Raw genomic sequence first — 26,043 nt, 5'->3', positions numbered from 1 at the left:
ATCTGTGGGACAGGTTAAGGTGTGTTGTGTGATCCTGTCTTCCTGTCTTAGTTCAGGAAAACCAAACACTCCATTTCAGCTAGAAGGGAATCAATGGTTTGGATTTTCCTGCTTTCTTTTTTTTCTCCTATCATCAGAATTTTTCTTGGGGAAATCTGAATTGGTAAAAATTCCACTTTTCTTTGGAAAAATCCTACTGACAGAAAACTCCCACACAGCAATATTAGTGACCTCAGAGATAATCAGCCATGTCCATGCTGGCTCTCAGTCTATCTTCTCCCCATCATTTGAAAAGCAACAGCCCTTGTGTTCTCCATGACAGCCTGGCCTCACCTGGTCAAGAGAGAAAGTGAGTTGCAGAGATGTCATGCTTAAAGAAGGTCTGCAGCATCTTCCTGCTGCTGCTACAGCAGCAGAGGGAGTCAAAAGGCTATTGCAAGATATTCCTGCCTCAAGATATGCAGCTTTTACATGAGTTAATGCAGCTAAAAAGTCCCTAATAGGCAGACTGGGGTAATTTGTAGCAGGGGAGTGGGGAGCTAGTTGGAAGGGGGATTTTGTGTGAAGCTCTGCTTCATGATCAGGGGTACCTAGATAAGGCTATAGTAGTCAAGTAATTCAGCACAGATTTAGATCCATTTGATGGCAGTATGCACATGGTAAGGCCAGCAGAGTAAGTACTGTCATAGTCTGCATTAGTTTTTCATCTATCAAGACACACAGAGAAGTGAAGTGGCTCGTCCAAGACCACAAAGCCTGGTGATGAATTTACCTATTCCATCTCTTGAGCATCTGGGAAATTCTGAGGTCATTGCTCCATCTTGGTGCTCAAACCATTGAGTCAATGCTGCTCCCACATACTGAATCATGGCAAGTTTCTTGATACTAGGATACTGGGAAAGCAGTTATATAACATACACATCTGCATGCTTTCTGCAAAGCCTACATTGATATTAGGCAGCCTGGATGAAGATGTTTTCACTTTGTCTGTAAGATGCTTAATACAGCTACTGAATATAATGGAGTTGCAGGGTAAACACCTTTTGGAAATGCTCTTGTCTTCTCTTTTCTCTTGTGATCCTTAAATCTTTTTCCCCTGTACACCCAGGGCTATACTTAGATATCATGCCCACAGCAGCAGAGCCCTGGGAACAGTGCGTTTTCTTGACTCAACCAAACTCTGCAGCCCTATTTGCTGCCCGCTTCCCTGGGTTCAGCCTTCAGCTGCATAGCTGAAATTGCTCACCCTCAGGCACAGCACACTTGACTCTCACACTCTTAGGAATAAAAGCATTTTAGTACCTCAGTTGCCAGCCCAAGCTGATGACAGGGCGAGAGAAATTTCCACTTACTCCTTTTTCCCCGTCTGTTACATGTTAACAGGCAATCAATTAGGTAACCACAGGGAGAAAAAATATGGCTGTGCTGGGGAATGGAAGCTGGAGGGAAGCACTCTCCCCTCTTGGGATTCAGTCAGCTGACATATTGCCCGGCTGATACAGGCTCCAGGTACTGCTACCATGCATCATTTTCCTTTGATTCTCTCTGAAAACTCTTCGAAAGTTCCTATGTCTTTTTCTCCTTCTCCAGGTCTCTTCTGCTCTGCCACAGAGGTCCTCCAGTATCGCTCCCATGAGGGGTTAGTTATCTGGTGTCTTCCTGTATTAGGAGACCTTAGGCCTTTGCTTCAGAGTGCTACCCTGACCCTGCTTTAGCACCTGGATGTGCCTAAAAGAAACACTAGGAAGGGTCCTCGTGCTGGAGAAGGGATGAAGTCAGTGCTGACAGTCAGAAGTGCAAGTAAAAGTTCACATTCAATCACAGAGATTCAGCAATGACAAATCACAGAAACTCTGCCAGGGAACAGGCCAATGCCCTAGAGATGGCCATGGCATAATAAAGAAGGAAGTATCAGTGGGGCAGAGTAATTATTTCCACAGCTGGATTTCCACATTAACGAGAGACATCAAAAATCTATGAAAACAAGATAGATATAGTGACTTTTGCAGAGACCTGGGATAAACTGCACCCTGCACTGTTCCAGAGCTGAACATCCCCAGCAACAGAGTGTAATCAGATCCATTCAATTAACAAAGTGAGTGGTCTCTCCACATGTGCATTTCTTTCATTTCACAGGAGGCAAGGAAGTATTGCTGTGGTGGATTGACCCCAGCCAACAGCCAAGTACATGCACAGCTGCCTGCTCACTGTCCACCTGCCTTCAGACAGCACACCGTGCTCGGGCAAACCCAATACACTTTCCACTGGAAGATAATAATCCTGTCTTTTTTCTAGTTAGTGGAGGAAATAAAGGGGGTATCTGTACGTCCAGACACTTTTGCTCACATGGGGCATGTGTATATAAGTATACCCAAGCATCCACAGATATTGGAGGTTGCCTGGATGCACTCCTGCTTTTGGTTATATTGTTGTAGCTGCACATGTGCACATGTGCAAGAACACCTTTGGCACTCACGACACAGGCATATCCCTCATACGTGAATTGTACATGAAGGAGCAACACGCTGCAATTCATCTATACATGCATGCATTGAGGTTTTCAAAATCACCTGAGGAATTGCTCATCCTCAGTAAGACTGACAAAAACTTCATCTTCTTCAGTGCCTAGTTTTTTTATCTTCAAAGAAAGATTATCTTAATGAAAAAAGTTGGTGAAACTGGAAAAGGAGAAAAAGACTGACTCTCATACAAGTTCACTGTCCAGATTTGTGCTGAGGTTTGTATGGAGTTCATGGCTAGATATTAGGACTGGTAGGAGAAAGTTAAAATCTCTCTACTCTTGTAATGTTGGAGCTTTCACCTCAAGGTGCAGACATGTCTACAGAAATGCCATCTCTTGGCAGAGGCATCTACTCTTCAAATGGGCCTTAAAACACCTTTAGAATGCAAAGCATTTCCTTTCCAGGCCTTACTCCACTAGCTGCCACATTCTCATAGTATCAGTACCACTGGCAGAGGCAGGAAGATCCACTAGTCCAGATACCCAGATCTAGTAGCCAGTCAGGCAAGGAACTTGGCAAATGTTCCTATGATCACATAGCCTAACTTCATGTCCATGTTAATTTGGAAGAAATAGAACTGAGCAGGAGCGAGGAAGCATACAAAAGGATGGAGAATTGGGTGCACTACATTCATTCTCCCTTTCCCCCTTTTATATGACACTGCAGTCTCAGCAATGTCTGGGGCCATGTCCCTTTATCTCTATGGAGTGAATGCCTCAGTTTCCATTCCGTCCCACCATACCTTGAATAGTCCTCTTGAAGAAGGCTTTACATGCCTCACAGGAAGCCACGCCGTAGTGGTACCCAGAAGCAATGTCCCCACACACCAGGCACAGCCGCTTGGGGATTGCATTGAGCATGTACTCGCACTTGGTGGGTGAGTCCTCCATGATGGCGCTGGCGCAGTCGTCGTAACGCTTCCGGCAGGACCCGCCACCAATCCCTGTGCCATTGAACATGGGTGGCGAGTCTAGGCCATTGGGGTGGCCACCCATGGCGATGCCGTAGCCACCGCTAGCGTCGGAGGAGCCGCTTGGGCTGTGGTGGCTGATGGCGTCGATGCCAGAGGACGGGCTGGAGGGCTCGGTCTTGATGAAGGACCCACAGCTGGAGGAGAGGTGCCGCTCCTCCGTGGCCATTCTGCCGAGCAGCCTGCAGGGAGAGAGCAAAGGCACTCAGCAACCTCCTGGCCAAACCCAGTTCCAGGTTTAGTCAAAAGAGAGCCCCCCTTTTGCCACCTCAGTCCAACTCCAGTAGGCTCAGATAGTTCAACCCTGCGCAGGTTCTTCTTCAGGAATAATGGTACAATTGACTGTGACCAGCCCGCCCGCTCCCCACAGACTCACTCTAGAGTAAAGACGAAGCTCTTCATGTAGATCATAATTTCAGGCTGTTCACAGGCTGCAGAGCTGGGAAGGGGCATGAGTGCCAATGAAGCACAATCTACCCAGAACACCATCTACCCCCAGACAGCAGAAAGAAGCAAGCTTGCCTGTGGCAGACCAGGTGAAAAAGATGTTTGTTAATACAGAGTGTGCTGCCCTGGCTTTAAGCAAAAGGTTCAGGAGCAGTCCCTGCAGAAAGGACATGCTCAGATTGGATTTTCATTTTTTCGTTTGTAATACAGAAGTCTTTGATTAATTTTCAAGTTTCGCTCCTTCTCTCACCCCACCTTACCCTTTATCCCATCCTGCTGCACTATCATCACTAAAAGAGGAGCTTAGAAACTGAAGGAAAATCATCTGATCAAAAGTTTCTTCTGTCTCAATCTTAAATATCAATCTTTCTTCTATTTACTCGTATTGGGCTTTTGCATGGACACACAAATTCCCACTTCTTAAAGAGAGGTTACACTCTTAAGTTTACGGAAAGAACTTCACCAACTTTTCAAGCTCTTCTTATTTATTTTAGTCACAGATAGTCTTATTTTTTATTAAAATGTTCAATCTTTTTTTGGAAGACTGCTAAATTTTATGATATTTGCAGCAACGAGTTCCAGGGATTACTTGTGCGGTGTATGAACAAACAAATCCCACTTTTATTTGCCTATGATGTATTTGCAGCCAGTCAAACTCCCTGAACATCTCTTGACTCTCCTTCTCAGGAAATGTAGTTTTGCCATGTTCTCCTCATTCAGCTCTTCATTATCTATATGATTGCTCTTCACACAGAAGTTTTTGCAGATCTCTTATCTGCTTCATCATCCATCTCTGAACTTCCTCTACTCTGGCTATTTCTGTTTAGTCCAGAACAGAGTTCAATGAGCCAGCTCCTCAGTGGAGTGAAACTGGCACCGCTCCATCACTTCTCCAGCTGAAGGTCTGGACAGTAGTCAAGACAAAGGCACGCCATCAATTACCTAGTGACATTACAATATTTTCAGTGTTATTTTCAGTCTACGTATAATGTAACTCCTTGCACTGTTTGCTTTTTTCCCTCTTTAAATGAAAATCTGAATTGTTACCATTTCTTCAACAAATAGTATCAGGAAGTTACTTACTGCAACACTTGATCTCATTCCTGAGCTGCTACAGTTAATTTAGAATCCATTAAGATGTATGAAAAATCAAATTAATCCTTCTGGTGTGCAATGTTTTGCAATAGTCAACAGTGTATTTCATCTGCCACTGTGCTGTGCAGTCCACACACCCAGCTTTATTAGGATCCTCTGGAGTTCTTCAGTCTTCCTTGGTAATTTGATTTCATCTGCAGTCTCATTGTTCATGCACTTCCCAGATCATTAACACATGGATCAAACACCACAATACTGATCTTTGTGGGTGATGCATGTTAACCTTTATCATGCTGAAAATTGACTTCTCTTTCTTTTTTGAGTAGGGTATGCCTACCCTTTCTTTCTGTCTCTTACACTTATTAATTGATAATAGTATTAACCTGAGAGATTAAAGTTTCCCTTCAGCAAGACAATTTGTCACAGGCTTCAAGAAAAACTAAACATTGCATTTTCCTGATGACATGGCCAAAGAATTCTGACTGACTGGAGATGCTTGACCTTTCTTCTTGGAAGCTCTGCTTGTTTAAAGTTACCACACCATGGTCATGTGGGTAATTTCTATTTCTGTTTCAGCCTATTTACCTGGTATTTGTGGCAACTCCTTCTGCCAAGAGGTCAAATCCGTCAGGGGACAGGACAAAACATTCTGTGAATCGGCAAGGCTGAAGTGCACAAGTTTATATATCACATCTGTGTGTCTGTTGATAGGAATATAGATGTTTGATATGCAGTCAATTCATAGTCCTGTATCCTTATGATCTCATTTGACCTAAGTATCTCCTAATTTTCCCTTCTCTGTTTCATCCTCAAAGTTTGACCTCATCTCCTATCTCTGGGATCGATCAGCCAAGTTTGTTTTTTGGCAAGACTGTTGACCTTGAAAGTATGGACAGGCATCTCACGTTCCTCAGCTGCTTTGCCTGGTGTTACTTGAGAGGAATCCAGGGTTTGGTCCCTCTCAGAGACAGTGTGATGAGTTGATAAATGCCCATGCTTTGCCCAGAGGGCCACAATGAACTAGAGGTCATGGTGCAGTTACAGAAATTGCTGCAGGTGCATTCATCTCTATTCCCACAGGGCACCTAGACAGATTGCAGATCTTGTGGTATAATGCCAGCTGACTGTGTGAAGGAAGAGGAAGCTTTGCTAGCTGAGACTAGATCTTAGCACCTCACAGCAAAGCTGAAACCTGCTATGCTGGCCAGGTTCTGGAACCTCTCCCTACCTGAGAAGTGCATCTGTGGTAAAGAGATAAAGGTCACTGGACACAGCAACATGAGATTAAGGTTAAAATGGAAGGTAAAAAAACCATAAAACACTGTTCTGCACTGTGGAACTCCACAGTAAGAGGAGATAGAGTTGTAATTTTCAAGGCAGACAGAGGAAAACATTATGAAAAAGGAATGACAGGGAGATGAGCTGCACTGGCAGATTCCATCAGTGGAGTCCAAATCCCAACTTCTGTTTCTTAAATAGCCCAACATTCACAGAGGACCTCAAGAGGACTTACCAACGTATTTTGCTTCACCAGAGAGAAAACAAAAAATAAAAACAAAAAATAAAAATAAAAAAGAAAAAAAAAAGGAAAAAAGAAAAAAAAAAAGAACCTGGGGAAATAAGGAGCCTTCCTTCCCCAAGGCATGCGAACAGTGAGTGTTTGATGGTGAATCAAGAAACAAGCCCCCTACATCCTTACAGCTGAGGACCCTCCTGTTCCCTTCCAGCAGGCAGCAGTACATAGTGAGTTCTGGTTAGATGTGAATGTGTGCTTGAGAGCAAAAGCCCTTAACACCAAGATAGATCAAAGATTACAGCTAAGGTGACTCCAGCCATTCCAGAGCATCTGTTTTTCTTTTCTGGCCTCTGACTTTTTGCAAGTCTCATGGAGATCCCGTGCTGATTTTTAAACAGTCAGAGTGTCCCCTGGCAATGAGATACAACATCTTGAACTTCAAGAAGAACAGCTAAATGTTTTTTGCAAAGAGTTCAAAGTGATGAACAGCCATTTTGCTTGGCTCTAGTTACCTTAATAGGAATGTAAAAGGAGAGAGACTTGATCCAACTCTCCTCCGTGCTGGCACAGGAAACTCCGTTACTATTTCTGTGCCCATGTAACAGGCTTAGAGGTTCTAAACATTTCGTTCTTTTCACCTTTCCTCATCATAGGTCATTCCTTCTAATCCCTTTAGCATCTTTGTGGTCCTTCTCTGGATTTGTTCCAACTTCCCTGGGTCTCTGTTGCAGCAAGGTGCCCCGAATTGCAGAGTGCAATGCTGCAGCACTACAGGGGAGAGTCACTCTGGAAAGCACACAGCCAGGAAGACATATGGACCAACTGAGCAGTAGCTTTCCCAGACATCAGGCTGCACATCAGCTCACACAATTTGATAGCCTGTCTCTTTGGGACCACTCTGAACACAAGCTGCTTTTGCCACTGTGCTCTGCACAACATGAAATTTGGAGATTCTTCTTGTTCCAAAGTAGATCCAGTATCATCTTTCAACTACACAGTGCTAATTATCACTTGTTTTACGAAAGCCTGTTCACAATGCTCATTTTTTCAGCTTTTCTTTTTTCTACTCTGATTTTTTAAAGCATCTTTTGGTTCTGTCAACTGTAAATTTGAGTGTGATCACTTTTACATTTTCTTCCAGGTGACTAACGAGTATTTACAGTGAAAGCACTGCCCTTTTGGACACCATCTTTGCAGAAGGATAAAGAATATCTCTAACCCTTCTGTTTACACTCTGTCATTTAATCCATGATTCATTTCACAGGATTTGTATCAAAACCAATTTGATCTAATTTCCCTAATAAGATTTTGCACAGCTTTGTGTCAAAAGCCCATGCACGGTCCAGAGTCAGTCTATTCACTGCATTCCTTTTGCCCACTAATTATCTAATTGCATCAAGAAAGGTTATTGTCTGCTGTTCTCCTGTTTCATAAACCCACTGCTGTTTATCACTAACAATGTTGCTAGCCTTTATGAGCTTGTAACTGCCCTCAGACAAGCGTGCTCTGACCTCAGTGATTCTGGATGTAAATACTCAGGTTTAGACCAAGTCAAGATTGTGCTTTAGGTTTTTATCCATGACTGTTCTCTCCTTTGGGCGGCAATGTTGGTTAATGTTACAAGTTTCCCCAATTCTTCTCCAGCCTTTCATCTTCTGCTATTTGTCTGCAATGGCTGGTATTTATACATTAAAGGCTTATGAGTTTAATGCTCTTTTGAGGAAAACAGCAATAATAAGAGAGGGAAAGACTGCTAGATGGAGAGGACCAGAAAGGGATATAAGACTAGAGTTATAAAATTAAGGCAGTAGTGCCCCCAATTTTTGTTCTTTTGCACTTCAAGGATTACAAGTTTGACGCAGGTAAAGCTATTTTATAGCTTTTATATAACCCCCAATATCCTTTGGGGTTATTTTTGCCTGAAATAGTAATTTGTAGCTACATTCACCTCTTTACCCCACTTCTGGATTTGGAAATTACAAGAATTCAGTAGTCTTTATGTATAAGAGAGAAAAAAAAAATATCCACCACTCACACCTGCTTAGCAAGACAGCCAGAACACCCATCTTTGTAACAGAAGGTAACTTCTCCCCACCGGAGGAACTTTTTATTAGCTGAAAGTATACACAACTCAGTAACTTAATACCATCTGAGCATCGAAGTGCTCATGCAAACTTAAGTATTTGACCCTCTACATTCTCCAAGTAGCACTCACTATTCCAAAACTGGATCAAAAAAAGTTTAGTGACAACACTGCTGAGCTTCCTTAGTGGCTGAAACCTCATCTTCAACAGGAAATGCAAGGGTGGCTCAGTTCTGTACTCCAGTTTCCTGAAGAAAGGTACGGAATGGGCATCAATTCTGCCATGTAGTCCAGTCCCTTCACCAGTATTTTCTGATTTAGTCACGAAGTTACCAACTCAGCATGTTGGAGATTTCCAACAGCAAGACTGAAATTATCATAAAAATGCATACTGAAATACAGCTGTAGAACTAGTATCAGCTGATGGACAGGGAGAAAGAGAAAACACTCAGGCCCTCCTCAGGAAAATTCTTCCCTATTCTGGGCACAAGGAGAAATGCAAAAGATCAGAAGTGGGCTTTTTTTTGGGTCTCACACTGGATATGGATTCCAGACAGAATGAAATCTTGATTTTCTAAAGTTCCCTAAACTGGAAAACCCTGCAGGTAAGATGCCTGTACAACTTGTAACTTCCAAGAGCCATATGGCTGTGCTTGTGGAACTGCAGTTCAGTCCTGAAGTCCTCACAGTAGATATAAGTTATACTGACAAAACCTGAGAAGTCTGCCAGTACAAAGCTGCTCACTTCAGGCACCAGCTTGTGACAAAAGCATACTCTGGATTGCACAGAAATTTTTAAACCAGTCATGGAAGATGAAAGTCGTTTTAATCTGCAGAAACACCAATGATAAGAGAGATAAAACATCCAACCTCTTCTCTGGTACAGACCTATTTCTGCTATCAGTATTTGTCAGTTCAGATGAGATAAACCTGCACTGCATGTGTAAATGGGATGTGCACATCATGGAAAATACAGAGTCTGTGTCTTTTGTGGGCCACATGAGAGAGCTCTGCAGTCTACAGTAGACTGACAAACAATGTAGGTCGGCTTCTCAAACACTGGCTGCAACTCCAACAAGCCAAATTTTGTCAGGTGTTTTTTTTAGATACAGGAGACAGAAATAAATAATGTTTTCCAAGTGGCAGGCTAGATGTGACAGCTGCAATAACAGCCAGTGTAATTTTAGGTCATTTATGCAAAGAGTTAATGTCATAGAGCTGAGCACACCTGTTGGTCGACCTACTCTTACCATGGACAGCTCACAAACACGCTCCCACCCCTGCCTCACCAAGAACACCCACCAAAGTGCTAGGGAGGAAAGGGATCAGCACCCACACTTGTTTCTCCCACTCTTCTACTCCATATGGACTTCAAATGAGAGAGCCATCATTTAGAGACTTTATCTATACTGACAGCTCCTCTCCATTCAACAGTCCAAGAATAATGGGATCTGCCAATGTGCCACTTTACTCCTGTACAGTGGATAACTGTGGTAACTCAGTCACATCAGGAATCTTCTGGGCTTATTCTGTCATACAGGAACATATCCTGTTCCCAGGGCAAACTTAATTGCTATCTGAGAACAGTCAAGAGCTTGGGTAGTACCATCGTGATGGGCATGATCATAAACATAAATCACCAAGTTACCAGTGCATGGACATTAGAGATTTTTTGCTTCAGTCACAGTATTTTGCATTGCTATAAAGGACAAGAGTCAGAACTCAGCTCAATTTAACTATTTTTCTCTGGAGTGCAGATCTGATTTCTAAGAGTTCTGCCATGTTTCCTAGTGATAGCACCCTTTGGCTTGTATGGATTATGCTCCTATTCTGTAGTGTGGCAAACCCCAGACAGTCAGTTTTCAAGGCATTTGTCCATAATATGCCCCCCCAATACCACATGCTTGTCTTTGGACAAGCTAGTGCTCACATTCTGGCTCTTACACAAATAGTACTTGCTCGTCTAATGCCCAGTAGATATTTTATCCCTTTGACCCATTGCATAACCAGAGCCCAGCTACATATCAGTAGATCTTCTCTAGCCTAAGTTAGCTCATGCTGAAAAAAGCTGCCACAGCAAACCATCTGGAGGCTGCTTAATAAATAAAAAAGGCTCTCATGGGCAGAAGACTTTATGGATTTCCTACTAGCCTTCATCCCTCTCCTCATTACTGTAATTTCTCTTCACCCTTACGACAACAGTCTTGTTAGTAAATGGTAAAAAGTATTACACAGATGAAGTGACAATTAATCTGGAGGTGTGACACATATTATCAGTTCACTCTCTTATTAACATACTGCCTTTTGAAGGTACCTTGCCCTCTGGTGTACTAAGTGGCACTTCCTCCAGAGTGAATTGCTTTAGCACTTGAGCTAATGCCTCTTGCTTATACTTACTGTTGATACCACAGCAAAACAAGGACCAGGGTTGACTTGCTGTTCACTATTTATCCAAGTTCTACCACCACTCTTTCCCCCCCCATGTTATCATTCTGTGTTTCACATTTCCACTTCTTACCCCACTATTTCTACGTTCACAACAGTTCAACAGTTTTGCCTGCACACAGAAAAGCTGCAACTCAATCCCTGTTGAAATGCTCAGCTAGACCTTCATTTCTTCTTGAGTGTCTTTCTTTATACTCTGCCTATCTAGAGCACTTATAATCTATATCTCTCTAAGCACCTCCAGTGTCCTTCAGACACTTGTGAATGAGACCCATACAAAGGAGGCTCAGAAGAGCACATTTTGAACACTTATACATCAGAATTTTGCTTCCACCTTTTCAGATGGGCAAGGAAAGGAAAACTTCTAGCACTGCCATTCATACCACACTTACTTTTGCATCACAGCCTGATCCAACATCTCATCTCTCACGGACCTTTGACTCTGTATCCTCTCAGCATTTCTGAGAAAAACTGCCACCAGTGCAAATTCTTCAGCCTGCACTTCCTTGCATTTCAAGATATTCACTGAAGACATCCCCCTTCAACCTTGCCTACAATTCATGGTGAACAATGGCATGAAAAAAGAGAGACCCAGAGGTATTGCTTAATGTTTGTAAGTATTTGAGGAAGGAGTTAGGATGGGAGATGCATATCAAAGACATCACCCAAGAAACAAATATGCAAAGAGACTTAGTAATTGACATTTTTTAGGAATACTAGCTTACTGAAAAGGGGGACTTCGGGTTTATCAAGACAAAATATGAACTTGAATGTTATTCAACCTGGATGCATTTAGAAATTCTCTGGGTTTTAGCTGGTAATATTTTTTGGGAAGGTTTCTGTTTCTTACACTTCAACAACACAGTTGTAGTGGGATTCTGCCTCCTGCCTCCTTCTCCCACCCTTGCCAAGACAATCCAGACAGATTAGATGGGCTTCACCTAGATTCCACCTGTAGCTCTCAGAGAAATCTGTAACTAAGTGCCTCATCATTAGAACATTGCTCAAAACCTGACAGATCCTGAAAAACTAACTGAAATTAGTTTCACATAAATTACAGCATGGGAAATAACAGAGGGCAATTAGTCCTTTTTAATCCAATTTTTTTTTTAACCCTGACTCTCCAGAAAGGACTTCTAAGATGATACAGTGGCAAAGCAAGGTAACTGTGAGTGCAAACGCTGGATATGACATATGGAAGATGTCCCAGAATCACTGAAAAAGTACGGAAGTGCAAGTAAGTTAGGCTGTCAGTGAGGACAGAAGCACAAGAGAACTACATGGAGTCAAGTACAGACAAGAAACCTACACAGTGAGGCTGAGATACAGCACTTGAAAAAGCAGAGAAAGGCAGTACATGACAGAGGTAACTGTAGACCAGCTCCTTTCCTGCTAGTGAATACCACAGGCGTAAGGAGAATAGGTTACATATGGAAACAGTGGTTTCCTTCTGCACACCTTACACTGCTGTAACATATAGGATTATCTTTAGCTACCTATTTAGAATAACCTCAAGGTTCAGTTTTGCTGAGTCTTTAAACTCCCACCTTTGGTAGGTATTTAGCAGATCTCTTAGCACACACTGCGTGTATTAAGTAGGCAGCTGTATCTGACCCAAATTCCAGCTTCTAACCCCCATAACTTACTGTAAATCCGTTTCATTTGCCCATCTTGCTGACTGTCCCCATTTCCTCTGACTGACAAAGCAGCTTTCCATCCACTCAAGTCCAACTCTACCTGACACTCCACAGTGTCCTGCATTCTTACTTGCCTGAACCAAGAGATGAGATCAACAAACTGCTCCTTAGACAGAAACTGTGTAGCAGAACAAACACATCATTTTCCCCAATACTCTGCAAAACTTGCATGTTCCTTTCTTTAGATTAAAAAAACTCCCACCAAGCAAACCCCCCCTAAAAAACCCAGTTCAGCCAAAACAAATTCTAAAGCAAAATACTTTTCAATTATTTCAATTTTCCTCACAAACTGGCATCACTGTAGGAAAATTTAACTAAATGTAATTACAAAAACCCCACAAAAATATTCCTTTTGTCATGAATAAATTATTTTCTCATCCCATGAAGTTTTCAGTTTTCTCTGTCTCTGTTTTTGGATATGCAAGAAAGGAACACAAGCTTGCAAGCGTTTTAACCTCAGTTTCTCTTCCTCTTCCATTTTTTAGCATCCCTGCTAATGGCTAAGCAGAAGCTAACAGGCAGACAGCAGTCAGGCACCAGCGAAGAAGCTACACAGTTGCCTTTACACTTTCATATAGTACCTTTCTGAGACAGCTTTGAATGTTACATAGCTTTATTCTGTAGGGTATCTGCGTAAATCAGGAATGCATAAATTTATTGTGCAAATACACACAACCCCCTTCTCTCACATCTCGCCTTTCCTCATCATGTGGATGCACCTAGATACCATTCCAGTAGCTTTGCTATAGAAGCCAAACCATGAATTCATACTTCCTGATCATCACAGTGAGTATTCAGACCTTTATAGCAAGCATAATGCAGTAAAGCAAAAACAAACAATCAAAAACCACTGCCTAACTGAGCCATATCTTCCACAGTCTGCACCTTGAGGCACAGTCCTGTGTCTATTAGAGCATGGGAAGAAGAAGACCTTTACATATGTCTGCAGGCGGTCCTATCCCATATTTAAGAACAGTTTGTTCTCCCTCCAGAGGTCTGGAACCCTTTGCTGATGCAACTAGGAGGGGGCCTGCCCTCCTTAAAGTAGGGACCCAAAAAGAAGCAAATTTCAGCAACTGATGGCCTGGTGTGACCCAACCAAAACCAGCCCACCGGGACGGCATGTCCTCCCCGCTGTGCTTGTTCCCTTTGCCCTTGGAATGCTATCACTTGTTATCACGCTGACTTCTCCAGATGGGGCATTTTGGCTATTGATCTGATAAATAAACAGCCTGCTCGCTCGATCAAAATGTTATTTTGCATTTCAATTACTGTTCGCTAATGCAACCTTCATCCCGCCAAGAGTGCTGCTGGCAATGACACTCGACCTGGCACAGGCATTTGCAAGCAAATTCGGCAGCACCCGCTGCAAGCACCTAACGGGATTACCAACCTCCATTAGATGGATAGAGAGAGGAGACGATGGACACACAGTAGTGGGCTGAAGGGGAACAGACACGCAGAACGGAACAGAGCGGCCTGGACAAGGGGTAGGGAGAGGCAACAAGACAGCTTTACCAGATATTTTGACGGTGAGAGGTCTTGAAAGCTAAAGACTTTCCCTCCAGTGAACAACCCCAAGAGCTCATAGCACTGAGCTGTCTGTGGGTAAGCCATGCAAGAGTTCAGAGCAATGGGAAATAGAAATCAATGTCTGGTGACAAGCCAGCAGTGAGCACTGCAACCCATCAGGGCACATAGGGTCAATTCTAAAGCAAGTTCTGGAGCCTAGCTCCACCAGGGTTCAGTAGGCCCTAGAAATACACACAGCATTCAGTATCTAAACTTGCAGGGAGGAATCCCTCTTAATCCTTGCTGGATTCTTCTGGGAAATATGACTACCTCTGGAGAATCTGGTGGTGATACAGGAAGAAAGGGGCATCCAGAGGTGTAGCTAAAATCTCTGGCAGGTGTCGATCTCTATTAATTCAGCACCCTGTTTACAACAGGGAATCCTTTGCCAAATCCATGAACTGGTTTCACTCAAACCCCGCCTACAATAGGAAACACAACACAAATACTAAGTCAGTGAGCAGCCACCAGTAGTGAGGTCAGGCATGACCACATCGATACGAGACAGCTTCTAGTCCCAAACTCTTCTAGTCACATGACACACTTCCCCAGGTAGCTGGTTTTGCACCAGACTCCTGCATGATGCAGAATGTACCTTATCCCTCTTTCTTTTTCCTACCTTAACTCCTAAATGAAATGTAACATGTATCACAAAGTGACACAACCATTTGCCAATGTATGCAGATGGTGGTCAGTGCTTTCACCACCCCAGGCACGGTTTGCCTGTCTGGACGTAGCTCCCAGCTGACAAGATAATATAAGTCAAGTAAACGCATTTCTCTCAATTTCCAGAAAGCCTTTGTCAAAGACCTTTTGCCAGGCCTGGACAAATTTCTCCCATTTATAAACAGACAGCATTCAGACTGAAATGCGAGTCATCCAGGAGTTAAAAATAAACAAACCCCTGTAACACCCTGAGATTATATAAACAAAATGCTAAGTATAACACACTGAATGAGATCAATGTGATGCATAAAGACAGGATCTATAACTCCACACACTCACACTTCATCTGCACTGTGTGCCCAGTCTTCCAGTTCCCTCTGCCCTTGGCAAACGAAGTCGCTGTCCCGCACCCATCACTCTCTCTAACCAGTCTACACTGTAGACCTTACCCTTCCAGATCTGTGGCCTCTGTGCCTACTCTTGGGAGCAGAGTTTTGGGAATCATTCTACATTCTTATCATCACTTCGTAACCATGCCCCAAACACAGCCCAAGGACCCCTATACATGTTGTGACTCCTAGTCACTGGCTCTGTGCTTCTGACATGGGGCAGTGAAGTACAGTGTACTGAGCCCTTAAAATGCAGTCAAAATGTCTCAAAGTCTAATTCCAGCCTCAACGCTGATCTTCTTATAAACTTCAGCAAGTCACTGCAGCTCTCCAGGACACTGCTTTCCCCAGCTGATGTGGGCCTGAAGGACCTACCTCTCAGGAACACCTTGAGAGTCAAACAGCAACTATGATTGAAAGCATGGAGTGTGCAGATGAGTGTGGTAACCAGAACGATGGACAGATGAAATCTATGCTCACATGATGTCCTCTGCTCCAGATTATCAGCAGAATTTGAACCTCTATCTTCAGCACCACAGCTCTCAGGTTTGCCTGTGTAAGTAGTGTGAGTAGCTAGTGTTTTCCTGCATGCAAGCTAGCCAGAGGAAGAAAACACTGGCTTTGCAAATTTGTTTCTATAATACACACCAATTCTGACCTCCTCCTACACCTCACTGTACTTTAAGCCCAGTCCCCTGTGACCCAGTCTACACAATAACCTAATCTCTAATACTGCCTAATCCTATCTCCATCTCCCCACATGCTATTTCACACATCAGCTGCCTCCTGATCACACCTCCATACAATCCATTTTTCTATTCTCCTTTGCAATTATGCTTCACTCTTTTTCATCAAAAATTCATTTTTGTTTAAAAATGCTATTCTGCTTCATTACAGAACGAAGTCAATTTTGGAAATGATTTTTACTGTAAAATTTCCAAAACAACTCTAAAAAAATTAGATGTTGAACTTTGCTTTGTTCTTAGCACTTTGCTTAGCCTGTTACATGTTGCCTCGTGTTGTTTGATGAACTACTCATGCACTGTTTCAAGAACATAATGAAACAAAATATTGGAACTTTTTTCTTTTGGGGAGAAAATTTTATTGGAATTTCTACTTTGCCTAAAATTTCACGTTGTAGTCAGATTTGTGATGAAATAACATTGTCAAACGACAAATATTCTGTGAACCAAGATTCTAATTTCCATGCAGCTCCCCTCCCTCTGTCTTCCACGCAGTCCTCTGCTTGTGCTTCACTCAGCAGGCCTCTTTTCTCTACTTCTATACATTCAGAAATATCTATGTTCTAATGTACACAGAAATGTTTTGACACTTCATGCTATCTTCTTTAGGCAGGCAACATAGAGAGATTGAAACTGAGAAAGAAACTGCATCTAAATCATCTGAAAAGGTGGAATTCTACATAAAAGTTCTGGAAATTCAAGAGAACCATAGAATCTGTGCCATCAACTCATATAAAATGGTTATCCTGTATTACTCAGAGATTAACCATGTGTCAAGGAGCATCCTGCAGCCAAAAATCAATCCCTCTGATTTGAAAGCTGAGAGCTGTTGGAGAAACGCAGTTCCACTTTTTCATCTGGTGCCATTTAAGCTTTACCCCATTCCTTCTGCATCACAATGAAATCACTGCTGGCATGTGATCAGAAGCTCTGAAACCCTGGCTGCCTATCAGTTTACAAAAATTGACCTGGACATTCTAGCCACTTTGATGAGAGTCTGAATGGAACTTCTTTCTCATTCACTGATGGTAAGGAGTGCTACTTCTTAGCACCTCTGTGACCTACAAAAAATGCTTCATTTTACAGCTTGCTGAGGAAAAAAATGTTGGAATTGAGCACAAGCATCTTACCTGCTACCTAACCTTACCCAGAATTTTCTAGCTACAGGGGAAATAAATCAGAAGTAGTTGGTACTGTATCCTGGCTCTTCATTTAAGCCTTGATCCAACTCCTATTGAAATCAAATTGTGATTTCTATTGATCTGAACATGAACTGGACCTCAGGATCTGAAAAGTCATCTGAATGTTGAACACTGCAGCTATCCCATGCCCTTTACAGGATTTCTGAAGACTTGTCTTCAGTCTCTTGAGACTGAGTCTCTGGAGACTTGTCTTCAGACTGTAGTGTTTAACTACTCCTTCTCCAAACAAGCTTTTGTTTCAAATGTTCCTGGGAAGGAAAGGACGGTGAACTTTTCCCAATAGAGGACTTCCTCAGAAATTCCCAGTTACACTAATAAATACTCTTCTCCTGCCAGTCACACTGCACATATTGATGGCCCTTCCCACACATTGCAAATCACAGGGTACAGTGCATCCATTCACACATCTCCATCTCTGGGTGACATTCACTGGCCTGAGCATCTCTGGAAGTCATGTGCTGCCAGCTCTTACAGACTTGTCCACTCTGTTCAGTTCACTCCAGAGAGAAAATTCAACAACAACAGGCTTCTTAAACACATCTAACACGGATTCATTTATTTCCTTGGATTCATCCTAAGCAGATATATCAAAACTCTAAATGTGTCTGACAACTTTCCTTCTTGCAAAAAGGAGGCAAATTCTGTTCACATTAAAGCAATCTTCTCACTTCCCACTTTCCCAACCTGGAAATAGCATTATTCTCAAACCAGGATGAATTTAAGGAACCCAAGATGCAAACCAAAACAGCTACAAGTAGCTAAACTGTCTCCCATGCTGTACCAACCACCTTCCCAGAGAGAATTCCAGTCCATAGGGTTAACAGCAGTTACTCTGTAGGAAAATCACTGCCCTTCCTAGCTACACCTGAGCTGCCTGTTCTGACTTTCTGAGGTACTGGCTGCAGTGCTGTTCACCCCTTGGCATTCACAGCATATGGTACAAAACAGGCTGAATCAGCAAGGGAGCCACAGCAACTGGATTGCAGTGCTAGGAGAGGTTGTTCCTGACTGTGCACTAAGCTGGTGAAAACATGAACTTCAGTGTTAGTCTTCCTATTTGTTTGTGAATAATTTAGCTGAGGTGTTTAAGTTCTTGACAAATCTGCAACCACTTTAAAGTTCCTCTGTCCCTGCAGAACTGCTGGGTAGGGTTTTAGGCCATGAGCTGTTGAGAGAGTGCCTTGTAATATGCTCCTTCCAAACAAAAAAAATAAACTGTCAAATTTGGTGCAGCAAAAAAACCTCACTCAACTACAAGGTGAGATCCCTCCAAAGAAACCCATGGCCTGAAACCCTCCTGCAGGGATACAAAACCAGTCGGATGAGAGACAAGGTTGTAAGTATGTAGCACATTTCCTGCAAGCCTACTGTCTTAGATCAGTTTGGAAGATTAGAACAAAAATAGGAGTTTTGTCCATCTTCAACATTGAACAGTGGAAAACATGTGTTTAGCAAAAGCACTGGCTTGCAAACCAGAGCCATTATTAAGGGCCCGTAGTCTTCCGCCAATCCAGGTAAATGAATTTTGGTCACACCTAGTTAAAAAACAGCAAGAAGGCACATTTTAAAATGCCACTTTGCATTACAATCCCCTGCTTCACATTGTGCTTGGAGAAGCCTGACCTAAAGTAGCAGTAAAAAGGGAAGAGGAGTTATGGATTCTGGTGTATCCCGTCAGAGCAGTGTTTATTCTAATCAATCAATAGAAAAAATAGCAGCTGAGAGTAATTATTAATAATCAAGTAAAATTGGATTATTTCTGTGCACTACAGTGCTGTCTGGATGGGAAGGCTGCTATAGAAATAAAGTTCATCAGAGCAAGCTACTGAAATAAAATTGCTGACCTCAGCAGTTCATCAGAGAAGGTGGAAAAAGGAACCTCAACTAAGCATATGGTATACTATCTACAGAGCTTGAAGGCTAAAATAATTACTTGAAGGCGGCTCAATGGCTGAGCTTAGGCATTGAATCAATCCAGTTGTACATCCAAATAAGAGCAGCAAGACCTACTGCCAACATCTTCCATTTCTGAGGTATCTGGTTTTGTGATTCCTCATTCCTGAAAGCACAGTCAGCTCCCTCTCCAAATATGCACTGCTTGAAAGGAAGTTCCTACTAGCTTCAAGGAGAGTTCCTACTTCAACACAGGTGCCCTGCAGTTACACACAAGATGCTGGGCACTGACCTGGTACTGGGCACATACAAACCTTCTCTGAATATGTTGTGTCCTCTGTAGCTGTGGTTGAGGCTGATTTTACACTCAAGCAATGCAATTGAAACATCATAAAGGGCCACTCTACTGAACATTTTGCAATGTACTGAAGTCAGGAAATCTGGTGTTACTCTGCCTAAACCAACCCTAACGTGCCATTGCACAGAGAGGGTCATATTCACAAACACAAATACTGAATTTTAACTACAAAACATGCACTTTTACTGCAAAACCAATGGCTCAGTCAGCTTCACCCACAAACACATAGGTGCAATTATATTAGTCATTTGTGTCCAGGAGTACCTTGCCTATGCAATCAAATGGGCATCTTGTAAATACTTTGCAAACACAACCTAAGAGCCTCCGTCTGAAAATATAAGGCAGACATGATATTAATGGCCAGACTGGGTATAACCCAGTAAAGCTCCATTGCAATAAATGGAATTGTACCAGTTAAAAAATTCAGGCAGCAGCTCCTAGAACACTATACTCCTGGCAAGAAGAAATAGTACCCAGCTGCAGGGGGAATACAATACTGCTACTGAAGGAGGTAGAACTCGGAGTTTTCTGACATCTGTGTGTGAAAGACTTCAGCCATAAAACTGAATTAACACAGCAAACATTTTGTGTTTACCAGCTTACTAATTACATTTTCAAATTAAATATTTACTCCTATCTTGAATATTTCTATAGCACCCGAAAGAATTGAAGATGAGTTATTCCCCCCTTTATTTTAACAATTTCTTAAATTAAAAGAATTCTTTATTTTAAAAGGGTCAGGGAGAATCTGGAGAGTTTCTTCCCCTCCCTGTCCCGCCTCCAACTGGTTGCTACACAACAGCCACTACGTATCATACAGGAATATGGGATCTGAAGAATGAAGGTTAGCTATAAAGCTGTCAGTGGATGTACATATCTACTTCTGCTTAGTTTAACAATCCCCAGGGTTGGCTTTTACATATCACCTGGAGCAAACCACCGCTTTCACCGTCTCACTGCAAAGACCAGCTGTGCTGGTCTATTTATTTCTTTCTAACTTTTTTTTTTTTTAATTTCAGGAAGTAAGGAGGAAGGAAGGAGATACATGTGGTTTAATATTTTGCTTCAAGCTGGATCAGTCCTGAAAAGTTTTGATAGTGTAGATCATCTGCCAGAGCAAAAGCATACTATTACTTCTGCAATGTTAGGGGTGTGCTTTAAGCAGCAGCCCACAGAGCAGGATGAAGGAATGAGAAGAGGAATAAACAATATGGATAAAGAGCATGTCAAGTTCTCTCTGTTTGCATGGGAAGAAGGGGTTAAGCCTGCTTTGAGGTTCACTTTGTTCTCCATGGTTTGTGCAAGGCCATCAATCAATCAATCTTCTCTCTTTCCTCCTTTTTTTTTTCCTGGGACCCACTGCAGGAATATCATGCCCAGGATCTTGTTTAAATCCACGACTCCTCTCTGTCAAGCCAATTCTTCCAATCCTCCCCCTAAAGCCCCCCTCAAGACACCCCCTCCTCCTCTCCCCGAAAAGGGGCTTTCGGAGCTCGTTTTGCTAATGTATTCTCAAACCAAATTAGGGCCTCTGACTCTCGGTGAAGTTCGTGAGTTAGTTGCCGCGATGCACTGAATTAAAGATACCATCTCGGACTCAAATCAGATTAGAGCCCACACACACACATGCAAAAGCCCACTTTCTAATCAATTTTATAAAGGGCCTTCAGCAGAGATACACTAATGGTATTGAGCTAAGATCTTTAAACTAAGTCTGCAAGAAGTCTGCGGAGATAAAACACACACTGTATTAAAGAGAAAGCTCTTCACTGTGCCCTTCCCACCAAGAAACCTGTGCACATTGGAAGAGCATCTCAAAATACAAAACAGCTCTCCCGAACCTGAGATGTTCCCTCATATCCTCCTCTCCTCTTCCTACTTCAGGCCTTTAAATCACTTCTTTCATTCACTTCCTGTCAAACTGCTGCAGAAGGTCCCTGCACAGAGGGCAGAGGAGACAGGGGAGTTACAGAGCCATGATACATGTTAAGAATTAGACATAATGAGAACACATGAACCCTTTTAGGCTTGTCACATGAATCTGGAAGAAGTGGGCAAGGTGAAAAATCAGCTGACCAGCTTCAAGGAGAGTTCCTACTTCAACACAGGTGCCCTGCAGTTACACACAAGATGCTGGGCACTGACCTGGTGCTGGGCACATACAACTGAGATGCCACAACAGCCACATCCTGAGAAAGATGTCACTAAGCGTATGCTAAAGGACTTCTTTTAGAGAGCAGCTGCTCCACATGCCCAGCATCTTCACATCCTTCTGTCCTCATCTCTCTGTTTAGCAGTTGAAGTTCTCATCTATGGCAACAGTTTTCCTTCTCTGAAACCAACATTCTGATGTGAAAAATAACGTTACATAAGATGGCCCACAGAAGGTGACTATGAAAGGGAGAGAGAAGGGTTTATAAAAGAAGCTGCAACTGAATATTGAATAGACCAGCCATTGCTCAGTCACCACTAACCAGAGAATAAGGCTATCTCTGAATACTCTGGTTATGTCAGGTTTTCTGTATCAGATCACAGAATAATCTTCTGCTCTGTTTTAATATTTTCAGTAAAAATACCTCAAAACATTTCAAACAAATTAGAAAGCCAAATCTCAGACCCCAACATTAATCTTTACTTGCTTTCTAGGATGTTGTTTCTAACAAAAGGACAAGAGGATGCTTGCTAAGGTAACAGAAATTCTGTATTTCAAAAAAAATCACTGCAAAATTTGAAATTAACCAGCTAGAGAAAGCAAAGTAAAGGGAGCTCAGCAAGAGAACTGTGACAGATGGGGGTCTGACTACTCTGCACAGAAGGCTTGCTGAGCAAATTTTCTCAGAGCTCGGAGGGGCTTCCCTGAGACAGCTTCAGGACTCACACCACTGTGGAGTTCTACAATGATCATGTGCTGAGAATGACTCCAGTTTTCAATGCAATTAACCTTTCCAGCCTAATGAAATGGGTCTATTGGCTGCAGTGGCAGCAAGGAGCCCCTTGACTCTGGCAGGCTCCTCAGGACAGGTTATCGAGGTTGCAGACTGTTACTGCTCCACTTCTATTTGCAGGCTGCAGCTAATTGATGCCAGACCTGAAAGGAGTAGGCAATGCCAGCCCCAGTGTTGTACTCCAACATCATATTGATCCTTGGGAGCAGGGACTTGGGTCTGTGCCCATTGATCTGCTGTGTCACAGGCAGCGTTCTTCCAGGAACGTACTCTGGGCAGCAGAAGCACACAGCTTGGAGAAAGACTGAAAGTTCCTCAGATGGGAAAGCACACGGACCACACCAGGGTTGATACTACCTTGTGACTTAGGAAGAACCACATCTGGGATGGAGCCTCAAGCTTTTGTGCTGTTTTATTCTCCAGCTGGGAAAAGACAGGCATAGCAGCCTTCCCAAGGGTGGATGACAACTGCTGTATCCTACGGGCTGACACTTTGGAGTCACTTCCTTCCTTTCTAGCTGTTGAACTTTGACAGGTGGTGAGGGGGTAAAAGGGATGGATGCAAATCTGGTATTATGGGATACGGCCACAAACACACAGTGTATGTGGAGGGAGGGAGGGAGAAATGGGTACCTTTGACTCCTACATCAAGCCATCCTGCCAACACAGCCCACAGGGGTTTCAGTCTTGGAGTTCCAGAGAACTAAAAATCAGACCCACATTTATGTACGACTTTAGTAGTCTCTATTGAGATTCACCCTGCAGTGCTTAGTCCATCATATTTTATTAATTTCAAACCTACCACAGGGGTGTCACCAAACTTAAGCACCCAAAATATTAGAATCTAAATTATATGCTTAAAATTATTAAAATGGCATTAAACCCCAAAAAATAATGCAAATAAACCAAATAAAATAATGCAAATTAAAAAAATAAATTTTTGTCTTCTGTGTCTGTTTCATGCTCTCAAGCTATGATACCAAACTTCCTTCCATAATGCTGAGGGAAAAAATTTGCATTAAGAAACAATAATTATTTTCACACACCTTCCTCACTGCCTTTTACAAATTGTTGCCATATTTTTCAAACACCCAGTGTCTTTGTCAATGTTCCAGTGTGATAAATATACAGCAAGGACACATTCAGGACTTGGCTTCATGTCCTACTTGAAATTCTAGTTCCATTTTGTATACTTGCTCATTGGAAGATAAAGAAAGGAAAGAGGAGCTGTCAACAAGCTGGCCTTAGGAGCTTTGAGATGCATTGTCCATGTGCACCTTACACTGGAAGGCTTTCCTGTGTTGTGTGTAGACCTCATGGAACAGCACAACCCCCCCACAGTACGTCAATATTCAAAAGCAGAGGAAACAGTGCAGGAAACAGAACACGCATATGGAAATACATTTTGAAAAAATTTAATTATTGTTAACATCTTTAATAATGTACAGCTATACGCATTCTGTGTGACATCCAGTAGTATCTACTTCACCTGGAGGGCAGCCGGGAGATTACTATTACACAAGATGACAATTTTTGAATAGAAATAATTGATTTTTTTTTTTTTTAACTTTTGGCTACAGGAAAGACAAATTCAGGAAACCCAGATCTCTGCACAAGACAGGACAACAAGAATTGTCATATCTGGCATGTTCAGTGATGTCTCAGTTCTTAAAGAGCGATTTCCTCCCCTGTCATTACAGAGACAGTCTGTCGCATTTTAGCTCTACTGAGTATTTCAGGACAACTACAACTGAATCCAACACAGGGAAAAGGATCTCCTACAATCCCAAACAAGCATCGTACTCTCATTGCTGCACTTCAGGGTCAGTGATGTGTGGTCCCATTTTCCTGGGAAATGGAGGGTAGGCTGCTGAATAGCACCCTGTCACAAAAAGGTAAGTGCTGCCGAGGTGGCAGTCTCCAGACAAGTGAAGATGTAATGTTAGTGTTTAAATCACAGCCATTAGGTAATGAAGGAAGGAACTACGAAGTAATATTTCTGTTGTGGAGACCTTTATGCTTTGCTTGGGTCTGAACAGAGCCATGTGGTTGCAGGGCACGTCAGGCAAATAGATGGTGAACAGAGACTTGTAGAAGCCTCACAGTACAGAGACTTCCAGTGTCAGCCATCCACAGACCACCTCGTCTGGTGCTGGTACGAAGGAAAGTTTCCTTATTAGAACTTTCTTTTAAAAGAGCCTTTGGCTATGGGGGTCCTAAATTTGCCAAGTAAAGGATGATAATGCAGAACTGCCCAGGAGATAAACCTAAGTAGTAGCTTTGCCCTCCTTACTGACCTGGGAAGTAATTAAACCATCAATATCAGCTTCTTCAGGTTACAAAGCTTCCCAGAACAGGAGAGCCATATATCATTCACACTGGTAAAATTCAAACACTTTAACTTGTTCAGTCTGGGACAAAGCAACCCTGCAGACTAGGAGGAGGCCTGGATGAGGTAAGAGGAGAAGTGAAACTTGAGTGGCTCTAACAGGCATGTGACGCAGTCTTGGGAAACCAATTTCACTAGTGAGACAGAGACAATCAGAAGAAGATGAGAACCATGGGGGGGGAAGAGGATGTAGAAGAGAAATTAACTCTGAAAACTCTAAAAGATGTCAGAAAACAGAAAAATAAAATTCCAATAACTTTAAGTCAAAGGCAATCTGGATCAGACTAAAGCAGATACATCTCAAAAGGAGAAAGCCAACAGGTAAGCAGGAGAAGCAAGAAAAACACTTTGTCATTTATGGCTTTGGCACATAACATGAATAGATGCAAGACACAGACAGTGTGATACAAATGCTGCCAAGATTAAAAGGTCTCTGAAATTAGTGCTTACGCACACACTGCAACACACAGAGATCTCCTCACCAAGGAGGAGGTTTTTGCAGAACTACAAAATGTGCTTATCTCCACTATCTGAGTGTGCAAATCAGGACTGGCATGTGCAATGTAAGTTTATACATACACATATAGGAATATGCTTGGAAAGAGGCAGAGTACTATTTGCTGAAAAATCTGTGTCAGGGCAGCACTGATGCATCTGCATAGTACATAAGCTTTCATCCTTACTATAGAAATTCAAGCTAAACAGCCCAGCACAAGGCACCCATCTCCAGGAGCTTCTTTCCCACCAAAGCAAAACTGGAAAACAAATTAATTTGTGGGATGATGACTGGGACAGGACAGGTTGTATTATTAAAGGCATTCTTCTCATTATGAAAGCACTTCACTGAACCAAAGTGTTAGGCAGTGTCCTATGTATTAAAGATCTGTCTTGGTACATAAGAACCTGCATTCCAAAGACAAAATAGAAGATAGAGAATGTTTTGATGCAAAATTTACAGATAGGGACAGAATCAGAGACTTGAAGTGTTTGCTCAGTTCACCAATGGAAGTTATAGAAGAGCCAGGAACTGGGCTTCGATCTTTATTCCAGCTGTAGAGCATCCGGCCTCCTTAAGAAACAAAGTGGGAAAGCTGCTTAATCACAGGAGTTA

General features: G+C 42.5%; 1 protein-coding gene across 2 annotated transcripts in view; it reads right to left on the bottom strand.

Annotated features, from left to right (window-relative positions):
- Positions 1–26,043, bottom strand: part of ESRRB (estrogen related receptor beta) — a 134,539-nt gene that overhangs the window by 39,482 nt on the left and 69,014 nt on the right. For both annotated transcript variants that reach the window (XM_042047224.1, XM_042047223.1), the window contains exon 2: positions 3,265–3,674. In XM_042047224.1, the coding sequence (XP_041903158.1) occupies positions 3,265–3,674 (410 nt within the window). The remainder of the gene's footprint in view (positions 1–3,264; positions 3,675–26,043) is intronic.

This window comes from Corvus kubaryi, unplaced genomic scaffold (assembly GCF_017639235.1).
Source record: "Corvus kubaryi isolate FWS band 111438036 unplaced genomic scaffold, C.kubaryi_AGA036_p1.0 66, whole genome shotgun sequence".
In the NCBI taxonomy this organism is placed as follows: Eukaryota; Metazoa; Chordata; class Aves; order Passeriformes; family Corvidae; genus Corvus; species Corvus kubaryi.
The sequence above is the reverse complement of the archived record's forward strand: the minus strand, read 5'-3'. Positions and strand labels throughout refer to the sequence as shown.